This window comes from Schistocerca nitens, chromosome 7 (genome assembly GCF_023898315.1).
Source record: "Schistocerca nitens isolate TAMUIC-IGC-003100 chromosome 7, iqSchNite1.1, whole genome shotgun sequence".
In the NCBI taxonomy this organism is placed as follows: Eukaryota; Metazoa; Arthropoda; class Insecta; order Orthoptera; family Acrididae; genus Schistocerca; species Schistocerca nitens.
The window spans coordinates 380,034,758-380,046,664 of NC_064620.1; the positions used below are offsets into that span (position 1 = coordinate 380,034,758).

The 11,907-nt window shown below is 44.6% G+C and overlaps 1 protein-coding gene across 1 annotated transcript in view; it reads left to right on the plus strand.

Annotated features, from left to right (window-relative positions):
* LOC126195650 (probable DNA double-strand break repair Rad50 ATPase) overlaps window positions 1-11,131 on the plus strand; it is a 178,609-nt gene extending 167,478 nt beyond the window's left edge. Inside the window, exon 4 of the mRNA XM_049934275.1 lies at window positions 11,024-11,131. Within this exon, the coding sequence (XP_049790232.1) occupies window positions 11,024-11,131 (108 nt within the window). The remainder of the gene's footprint in view (window positions 1-11,023) is intronic.
* Window positions 11,132-11,907: the final 776 nt, after the last annotated feature.

Here is an 11,907-nt window from a genome sequence, read left to right on the forward strand (position 1 = left end):
CATTCCGGCTTTCGAACAGTCCATGACTCACTACCACACAACACTGTCCTTCAAACGTACATTGTCAGAACTTTCTTACGCAAATTAACACCTATGTTTTATATTAGTAGATTTCTCTTGGCCAGAATCTGGCTGTGGTGGTCTGCTTTTTATGTCCTCCTTGCTCCGTCCTTAATGAGTTGTTCTGCTGACTATGTAGCAGAACTCCTTAACTTCATCTGCTTCTTGATCCCCAATTCTGAGTTTAAGTTTCTCGTTCTTATATCTGCTATTTCTCATTACTTTCGTCTTTCTTCGATGAACTCTCAACCGGTATTCTGTAATCATTAGATTGCTCATTCCATTCAACACATCCTGTAATTCCTCTTCACTTTCCCTGCGGACAGCAGTGTAATCAACGGATCTTATCACTGATACCCTTTCACCCTGAGTTTTACTGCCACTCCTGAACCTTTCTTTTACTTCCGTCATTCTGTCTTCGATGTATAGATTGTTCAATAGGAGCGAAAAAGTACACCCCTGCCGTCCACGCTTTTTAATCCGAACACTTCGCTCTTGGCCTTCCAGTCTTATTGTTCCCTCTTGGTTCTTGTACTTATCGTGTATTATCCTTCTTTCCCCATACTTTACCCTTGTTTTTCTATTTTCATTATGCATTCAAAAGCACTAAAAATATCAGTGATTAACACCAAGCTGAAAGATATCGTTGGTACACTCATTCTATCTTGAAAAAGAGTTCCTCGCTATAGCTGAGAAGTATGAGCTATTGCTTATTCGAATCATGTTGCTTCGTGTTTCATTCAGTTTACATTTCTTTGTTAATAAATTTTCCAATCTGTGATCTGTATACTGTGTACTGAATCCGTAACATTAGGCAGCATAACCCAAGGGAATCTGACAAATAGATAAAGAGCCGGCGTTTATAGTCAGTTTACCGCAAATGCCTAATGTCTATTGATTATTCCTCCAGGGACACCCTGTGTAACGTTAAAGATGAGGAAACAAAATTAACTATTTCTAGCAGTCTTCAGCTTATAAAACAACAGCAGCCGCTGTGACGTTCGTTCAAACGCCATCTTCTCCAGTAACAAGCACCTACGGCCCTTCTTTTATCTAACGCCTCTGTCGCTGGTTATGTAAAGTGTTTCAGTGTTCCCAATCTCTGACTGCAACATCGGCTGTCAGTCTGCCGCCCGAACTCCGTTGCTCGTTAAAAATAATTGACAACGAGGCGAGAAAGCGTTTCAAGCTGTCACGTGCCAGAATTCTGCTTGTTCATTTGGCCGAAGAATGAAAATCAACGATTCAGATGGATAAACTGATAAAAATTACTTAAATTCTTGCTGACTCCAAAAGTTCGTAATTATCAGAATTTCAAATACAACAAGAGAATAATGTTGCGCCCTCTACAGTTGCGTCAGTGCTACACTGCAATGATTTTACGTTGTATTTCTGATACTAGCAATTACTTTTGTCTTCAGTGACAATATGAAATATGTATATTTACGCATTAATTATTACATTTATAGTAAATAATTTTATCGTTCCTAATGAAATCTTGTGTATATTATCTGTAAGTCAAAGTGTAAGATAAATGCTAGTTATGGTGCTGGAATAAGGTAATACTGGTTCTGTTTCTCATCTATAGCCTTACATGTACTCATGCCCCAACTGAAGAGAAGACGAGGATGTTTTTGTGATGAGTTGGATAAAGTATAAACTGAATGTCCGGAAGGGGACTGTAAGATAATTTTTGGAGATATGGACACTAAAATAGGAAACGATATTTTAAAATACAGCCTAAAAGATAAATCAAATGGAAATGGTGTCAGGTTTCTACACTTTGCTTCTTTAAGAAATATGGTAATGGGCAGTACAACTTTTAACCGTAAAACGGTAAACATAAAATGATGTGGAAATCTACAAATGTAAATGCTTTTAACGAAATTGACCATTTCCTACTAGTTTCAAGACATCTGTCCAATCTAATGGGTGACAGAAGATATAGGGAAGCTAATATTGACTAGGACCGTTACCTTGCTGTCTCATCGCAACATGGTCGTGCAAATCTCTCCGATCTCCCGAGTGCCAGTCGGCCACGCACAGCTGTGACTCCTGCAATGTTGGAACGTGTGGACACTCTCATTCGAACTGATCGACGGATCACAAACACGTCGCTGTAAAAGTGGACGTACCCGTTGGTAGTTTTTATGAACTCGTCCTCCAGCTGGGGTCCTCAAAGGTGTGTGCTCGATGGGTTCTCCGCTGCCTAACAGAAGACCATAAAGTGCTACGAAGGATGACCTGTGCGGAGTTGTTTGCGCGTTACGAAACTGATGGTGACCATTTTTTGTGGAACATCGTGATAGCTGCTGAAACAGGATTCACCACTTCGAATTGGAAACAAAACGGTTATCCAGGGAGTGGCGTCACGCCACCTCTTCTCCGAAGAAAAGTTCAAGGCCGCACCGTCAGACGGTAAAGTCATGCCGAGGGTCTTCGGGGACTCTGAAGGGATTATTCGTTTTGATGTCCTTCTTCATGGTGCAACGGTCAACTATGATATTGAAGAAACGACTTCAGCGTGTTCTTTCCACAAAAATGCAAACGATATTCCCCTTTTCCACGACAGAGCAAGGCCTCACAAGTCTGCACACCAGAGAGGACTTCATAAAATTGTGTCGTCTGCTGCATATTTTTTAGGTATTCGTTTAGTAGTACTGATTTTGCCTGAGTCCATATTTCCTTTCAGCACTGTACATTTCTTGATGTGCACATGACAGAGTGTAACGCAACTACTCGTACTTTTTGTTTGCACTCTTCTGGCTCTTCATCTGTCGTTTGTCGCATGTGTATTATATTAATATTTATTTCTTTAATATCTAAGTGAAATGAAGGAGTCCTGATGGAGTTGGTCTCAATATTGAATTGGTTGGGGGGGGGGGGCGGGGGGGGGGAGGAAGGAAGGAAGGAAGAGGGAGTAGTTACTGCAAAGTAGGGAAAGCGAGAGTAAGTTGGGGTAATAAAACGGAGGAAGAAGAGGGCGGATGTACGGGGGAAAGTGTGCAAAGCGTGGAAGAGAAGAGTGCGAAAGAGTGAGAGGGTGATGGAAAAGGAAAAGTGTTGATGTGATTTGCTCTATGATTTTGTTAATGTCTGGTTTCAATATTTATAGGATCATTAAGTAGCTGTTTATTGAAAAGAACTGTTTTAGATCAAATGAAAAACAAAACTGGTGGATACGTTGACACAAGAACATAGGCATGGTTAGCTATAAATATGCAGTCAGCGTGCCACTAGCTCCCCTTTAGCAACAAACTAGAGTTCGTGCGCCGACGCACCGCAAGTAGAACTTCTCACTGCCGGTATGGCGTTACGTGGAGACTAACGCGACCACGTCTGTCACAACAACGGTGTATCATAGTATGAAACTGCGTAGTGCTGAAGGAGTGCACGAGCGACATGCGTAGCGACTTTTGGCGTACATAACGATGATGTATGAATTACCGTGAATTGATGACGTTTATTGAGCAACCTGTATGTTATATCTTAATAGGAACGAGACTTACAATATGATCTGTTGTGCGTAAATGTTGGATTGGTGATAATTACGGCCTCTTAACTCAGCCAAGAAGGAAAACCGGGAAGTGCTGGACCAGTGCAGATTTTACAAACTTCATTCACTGGTAGGTCACAAATTTATTGCACAGTTGCAATCACACAGCCGCTATTAAAGTTTTTATTTATTTTTTAATTAAATAAATGGCCAACCAATCACTCATTTAAAATTCAATGCCAGCTTAATTTACAGAACATTTAAAGTTGACTTTAAGCCAAGACGATTTAATATTCTTTAAGGCAAGACATGCCCTATATATGACACAGAATGTAATAAGGGTAAAGCCGTAATAAAAGCAGACGTAAATCTAGAAAACAATACCAGAACAGATCAGAACGACCTTAATTACCAAATGGCGAGAATAAATAATGATTTAAACTTGACTGATAAAAATTCTAAAACGATACCTTAAACATGAAAACCAATTTAGCATAATTATCTAGGCAAGATAATTTTAAACCCAGAAACACACATCAATTGAAGATTTAACACATTTTCTAGTAAAAGAAGAAAAATTATGTTACATCCGATTAAGGTATATACTGGGATCCCAGCGCACAATAAAATTTGCGTAAGGTGAAGGCCATATGTTAACGGATACAGTTTCAGAATTATGCGAAGCTCAAACTTAAATTGAACAGGAACATTAAGTAGTGCGGCTGCGGTTGGAGGAAGCAGCCCGAAAGACAGACAGCGGTGAGAGCTGCCGAGTTTAAGAACTTCAAATGACGTAAACAGCCGGCTAAGCAAGCCGATGGGCCATCAGTAAGTGGGACACGATCCTGGGTAACATGTACCAGCAATGGAGTACTAGAGATTATTAACGGCAGTTTCCTGCAGCACAAATAATTTTAATTAGAATTCCAACACACAGTCATGCATCAAACAGACAACACGCTTAGGATAGAATTAGTTAATCTGAACTCTAACCAAAACCGATGACAACTTAAATGCTTTTTAATAAGTTAACCAATAGGTGTAAGAAACCAGTTACAAATATTATAAAAAATTATTTCAGCAATAAGGTAGTAATAACACAAAAATTTTTCTTCGTAACAAACAATTAAAGCAGCCATAAGGACACTTGCATGACATTCAAAGCTCTTCAGTACACACATTAGTCCATAGTGGTTCGGTGAGAACAAATGAGTCCTGGAACAGACTAAAATTTATCTGTGCCACGCACGCTATATAATATCTTAGGCAGCATAGACCTTTAGCATTAGCTTCAAAGAAACCAGAACAACAAAAGAAAATTGTAAATAGGCCAATAAAATAGCAAAACAGACACACATTCTGACATGAACAATTAATTATCGGTGGTAACTGATAATACTAAACATTTTACTGCGCCCCAGATTGAAAATTGCATGACCAATCATTTACTTCAAAAATCGGAAGAATTAAGGCGAGGGGGACAAGAACAGGTACCGTATATAATAATGTACACCGTCAACCTTCAAAATAAGTTTTCTTCCGAATCAAGGATCTTTACACTGGCTAAAAATTCACCCATAAAACAAATTAAATGAGATCAGCCAATGAATGTCTATAAGAACTTGGAGTCACATTGCCCTTCGAATACCATGGACACACGGGCATCCGTACCTAACAAACAGAAGGAAGACAGACCAAACTGACGGTGAACACGGCCCTGACAGCTCGGCGCCCTTCTGATAAGTCAAAGCGCAAGTCACGTCGGTACTCGATGACTTACACAGGATCGCCCGCCAGCGATGAGGCCCGATGGAAGGCTCGTTACAGTTTCGGTCCTCATCCCGTACTGCCCACTAAATCGGCCACAACGCCCGGAGCCGCCACACCACAGGGCGCCGCGCTCCAACGGCAACATTTTAGTCAAAGATCGTAAGAATAGTGATATCGATACATTGCGAGAAAGCCGTCACAGCTCAAACAGCTCAAATGTAAGAATATTTTCTTGAGTAATGTTACGGGTATACAAATTATTATGAATTATTGAAATTACTGCCGCGCGGAGTGGCCGCGCGGTTAGAGGCGACATGGCACGGATTGCGCCGCTCCTCCCGCCGTAGATTCGAGTCTTCCCTCGGGCATGGGTGTGTGTGTTGTACTCAGCATAAATCAGTTTAAGTTAGTTCAAGTAGTGTGTAATTCTAGATACCGATGACATCAGCAGTTGGGTCCCTTAGGAATTCACACACGTTTGAACATTTGAAAATTTTGAAGTTACTGAGCCACTTTCGGGTGAAATTAAAGATCGAAAGGAAATTGCAACATGAAGTGTGTATTGTAAGATTTCTATTGCAAGGTACGGGAAAGTATCAGCGAGAATGTTTTGCTAAATACACTCCTGGAAATTGAAATAAGAACACCGTGAATTCATTGTCCCAGGAAGGGGAAACTTTATTGACACATTCCTGAGGTCAGATACATCACATGATCACACTGACAGAACCACAGGCACATAGACACAGGCAACAGAGCATGCACAATGTCGGCACTAGTACAGTGTATATCCACCTTTCGCAGCAATGCAGGCTGCTATTCTCCCATGGAGACGATCGTAGAGATGCTGGATGTAGTCCTGTGGAGCGGCTTGCCATGCCATTTCCACCTGGCGCCTCAGTTGGACCAGCGTTCGTGCTGGACGTGCAGACCGCGTGAGACGACGCTTCATCCAGTCCCAAACATGCTCAATGGGGGACAGATCCGGAGATCTTGCTGGCCACGGTAGTTGACTTACACCTTCTAGAGCACGTTGGGTGGCACGGGATACATGCGGACGTGCATTGTCCTGTTGGAATAGCAAGTTCCCTTGCCGGTCTAGAAATGGTAGAACGATGGGTTCGATGACGGTTTGGATGTACCGTGCACTATTCAGTGTCCCCTCGACGATCACCAGTGGTGTACGGCCAGTGTAGGAGATCGCTCCCCACACAATGATGCCGGGTGTTGGCCCTGTGTGCCTCGGTCGTATGCAGTCCTGATTGTGGCGCTCACCTGCACGGCGCCAAACACGCATACGACCATCATTGGCACCAAGGCAGAAGCGACTCTCATCGCTGAAGACGACACGTCTCCATTCGTCCCTCCATTCACGCCTGTCGCGACACCACTGGAGGCGGGCTGCACGATGTTGGGGCGTGAGCGGAAGACGGCCTAACGGTGTGCGGGACCGTAGCCCAGCTTCATGGAGACGGTTGCGAATGGTCTTCGCCGATACCCCAGGAGCAACAGTGTCCCTAATTTGCTGGGAAGTGGCGGTGCGGTCCCCTACGGCACTGCGTAGGATCCTACGGTCTTGGCGTGCATCCGTGCGTCGCTGCGGTCCGGTCCCAGGTCGACGGGCACGTGCACCTTCCGCCGACCACTGGCGACAACATCGATGTACTGTGGAGACCTCACGCCCCACGTGTTGAGCAATTCGGCGGTACGTCCACCCGGCCTCCCGCATGCCCACTATACGCCCTCGCTCAAAGTCCGTCAACTGCACATACGGTTCACGTCCACGCTGTCGCGGCATGCTACCAGTGTTAAAGACTGCGATGGAGCTCCGTATGCCACGGCAAACTGGCTGACATTGACGGCGGCGGTGCACAAATGCTGCGCAGCTAGCGCCATTCGACGGCCAACACCGCGGTTCCTGGTGTGTCCGCTGTGCCGTGCGTGTGATCATTGCTTGTACAGCCCTCTCGCAGTGTCCGGAGCAAGTATGGTGGGTCTGACACACCGGTGTCAATGTGTTTTTTTTTTTCCATTTCCAGGAGTGTATATGTGGGCCTGAAATATTGAAAATGGACGCCTTCGCAAAACTATCTTGAAATAAGAACATTATACAAAGCTAACAAAGGATAAAATGATAATGCATTGAACACTTTACAGTCAAGTTAGTTTGATTTCACTATCCACTGTCATAATGTGACAACAAAATTTAACTGCAACAGAAATCTGTATTTGAATAAAAATAAAATATATTTCGCCTAGCTATTGTTCTTTTGGATAACTGCGTTTAATCCTCAATGTCGTTTACATTTTCTCCCCTGAGATTTTCTGTAGCAGCTGACGATCGCTGAAACCATAGTGCATCAGGTGTTGCCGCTGTAGCACGAAGAAAATGAGATGGCTGTGAGCTGTCTTCTAAACAAACCACGTAATTATGAAAATGCAAATAGTTTGTGCCACAACTCCGATGCGCTGTCCCATCGTAACATTATCACTGTTGAAGCTTCGGAATTCTTGTAGAAAGCGTGGAGAACTAACGTGTGCTGGAGCTGAAATACATTGTTTTACGTACATCAGTAGACACTCACATAGAGATATATTTTAATGATGTGGCTTTTGTTATACTTTAAACGCTTACTTTTCAAACACCACAATAGCTAATTTGACGGTAGGTAATCAGCTCAGGGTCCAAATAGTGTACATAGGCAGTGTCGGTAAACAGTCCAATTTCATAATAACGTCCGTATTACACTGATGTTCATTCTCTCCACAGTCAAAACTGAGCTGATAACTCTTCAGAAGACTGTATTAGCGAATTCGCCGTATGATCACATTTTGTAAAGATGATTGGTTTTCTTACACACTTTCAATCTTTTATTCTTATTTGCTTCTGCGTTGATCCATTTTATAGTACTGAGTCTAGCAGTGTTCTATCTTGCTGTCTTCCCCTCTTGCATTTCCTCTTCTTTGTTGATAACCTCAAGACCTAAGACTCTTCTTAAAATTTAGTATTTTACTGAAACAATGCTGCAAAACAGATTTCTCAAATATCCTGCACTCCACTCATCTCTGCATAATCAAACGTTATCTTTCCACTTATTACTGTAATTCTCTCTTCTCCTGGGTGTGTATCATTCAAGTGCAGTTACTTACGGAGGCCCAGTTGGGGTTGTAATTATCGCACGGCTGAGAAATTCCGTGGATATGCTAATCCTTTAATACGGTACCGATTTATGCTAGTAAAATTACTTCCAACTTCGGCCACCAGATGCAAATCTGGCGCTGTTGATCACGTCGTTTTACCGATGCAGAATCTCGTTGACGTCGCCGGTGCTCTTATTGAACAAATTGTATAATTGGCGATTAGTAATAAAATCAACATTACGCCTTTTTCAATTGTGTGACCTTTTCTTCCCACGTCCCGTTGCTAAACCATTACAGATGGAAACATTTCTACACGTTTTCCTTGGATTCACATAGTAGTCAGATTTGCACCTCATGGTCAAAATTGGAACAAATTTTTTTCCGACGTACACCGGTTCCGCATTAATGCAGTAGCATATCTACCACGTTTTGCTGCCTTAGGATAATTACAGCCTACACTGGACATTTTTGGGTAGCTGCACTTTAATTATAACAACGCGGTACATAAAACGTTAGAAATTTCAGCATAAAGAAAATGCCTCCCTTTCCTCGAAACTGACAATCTCTTTCACTGATTAAACGACATATCTCGCCTGTCCGTCATTATGTCACCAAACCCCAGCATCGACCGACTCCTATCACTTCTCCCGTTGTGGGATGCCGCACGTGGAGAGGAAATATGTGTCCGGGTAGCACTGAAAACTAGAAATTTATTTCTTTAAGAAAGCAATAGACAACGTGAACAACAGAAAACCGATTATCTATTAAAGAAATGTAAGAGATCGTCCTGATGTACAAAGATGCGAGAGACAGCACACAGTCTGTCACCATAGGTCACTCTGCGAAGTCTGAATCGGTCGTGTACTGGCGTTGTCTTGGTCTGGTAGTGCTGCGTCGTATACTCGTCATTTACTCGGAATCGGACTCGCAATCAGACTCGACGTTACACTGCTGGAGAGTAAAGCAGGCATCGTCTCTGGGGCGGGGGGGAATTGCCTAGTACTGATTGTGCAGTGTTTACCGGGTAGGTATTGCCTGCTATTCAGACTGATATTGTTTAGTCATCGCTTCCAGTGGTTGGATGTGTCTGCTTGGTGCCAGGAATTAGAATAGGTCAGCTTCTTGTGGCCTTACTGTCTGTCAAGCAGGACCACGGGCTGTTTGTAGCGATGGAGAGCGCCGTTGCGCCTTCCGAAGAGACGGATCAAAGGGTTTTGGAAAATTCTCGTCTTGTGGTAAAACATTGCGTGCTCTTTAAATTTGTAAAGCACGAGTTTCTTATCAGCTGCTTTGTACGCCACTGCGAAGTTCCTTGGGATATAGTATGTCCATCGAAGAGCTTTGTTTTGGTGGTTTTTGAGTTCAGTCCGATAAGTATTCTCTGCTGATCCTCAGATGAGACAGGCTTAGTCGGTTAGCGGCCGGACGTAAGATCTATAAACCTGAAGACCACATGCAGTGGGGAGAGTTGAACGTTCATTGACGAACCGATAAAGAGCGCCTAGTGTTAGTCGTCTTCTTGCGAACTTCATCGACGTCGTGCTTCCATAGGAGTTAGAGGTCCAGTGTCACTGCTGGAGAGTTGCACGTGGCGGTCCTATAAAGGTCCCCCAGTGTAGAGATACACTCCTGGAAATGGAAAAAAGAACACATTGACACCGGTGTGTCAGACCCACCATACTTTCTCCGGACACTGCGAGAGGGCTGTACAAGCAATGATCACACGCACGGCACAGCGGACACACCAGGAACCGCGGTGTTGGCCGTCGAATGGCGCTAGCTGCGCAGCATTTGTGCACCGCCGCCGTCAGTATCAGCCAGTTTGCCGTGGCATACGGAGCTCCATCGCAGTCCTTAACACGGGTAGCATGCCGTGACAGCGTGGACGTGAACCGTATGTGCAGTTGACGGACTTTGAGCGAGGGCGTATAGTGGGCATGCGGGAGGCCGGGTGGACGTACCGCCGAATTGCTCAACACGTGGGGCGTGAGGTCTCCACAGTACATCGATGTTGTCGTCAGTGGTCGGCGGAAGGTGCACGTGCCCGTCGACCTGGGACCGGACCGCAGCGACGCACGGATGCACGCCAAGACCGTAGGATCCTACGCAGTGCCGTAGGGGACCGCACCGCCACTTCCCAGCCACCCAACGTGCTCTAGAAGGTGTAAGTCAACTACCCTGGCCAGCAAGATCTCCGGATCTGTCCCCCATTGAGCATGTTTGGGACTGGATGAAGCGTCGTCTCACGCGGTCTGCACGTCCAGCACGAACGCTGGTCCAACTGAGGCGCCAGGTGGAAATGGCATGGCAAGCCGCTCCACAGGACTACATCCAGCATCTCTACGATCGTCTCCATGGGAGAATAGCAGCCTGAATGCTGCGAAAGGTGGATATACACTGTACTAGTGCCGACATTGTGCATGCTCTGTTGCCTGTGTCTATGTGCCTGTGGTTCTGTCAGTGTGATCATGTGATGTATCTGACCCCAGGAATGTGTCAATAAAGTTTCCCCTTCCTGGGACAATGAATTCACGGTGTTCTTATTTCAATTTCCAGGAGTGTATTAGGAAGTGGCCAGCATCACGTGGCTTCGTGGATACAAAATCGTGCCGGTGGTGTCCGGTGATCGTGGCGCACTCCTTCCTGCAGCGGATAGCGCAGTGAATCCAAGCAGCGTCAGCTGCAGGCGTTTAGCTGGACCGCAACATGCAGGGCAGCGCTGAGAGGCGGGTGTGCCGGGTCATCCGGCACCAGTCGCATACGGTATTGGGTGCGCAGACGGTGGCTGTGGCGATGGCGACAGCCCAGTACATGGCACTCTACTTAGAAAACTTTTGCAGAGCTCTTCCTACTGGGCAAAGCATTTTCTTTACATACAAATCGTACACAAAGTTACATCAAACATTATAACATATTTATAGAAAACATACAAATTGCGTAAAACTACCATTAAATATGTACAATATTGGCAATTAAAATTGCTATACCAAGAAGAAATACAGATGATAACCGGGTATTCATTGGACAAATATATTATACTAGAACTGACACGTGATTACATTTTCACGCAATTTGGGTGGACAGATACTGAGAAATCAGTACCCCGAACAACCACCTCTGGCCATAATAACGGCCTTGATACGCCTGGGCATTGAGTCAAACAGAGCTTGGATGGCGTGTACAGGTACAGCTGCCCATGCAGCTTCAACACGATACCACAGTTCATCAAGAGTAGTGACTGGCGTATTGTGACGAGCCAGTTGCTCGGCCACCACTGACGAGACGTTTTCAGTTCGTGAGAGATCTGGAGAATGTGCTGGCCAGGGAGCAGTCGAACATTTTCTGTATCCAGAAAGGCCGGTACAGGACCTGCAACATGCGGTCTTGCATTATCCTGCTGAAATGTAGGGTTTCGTAGGGATCGAATGAAGGGTAGAGCC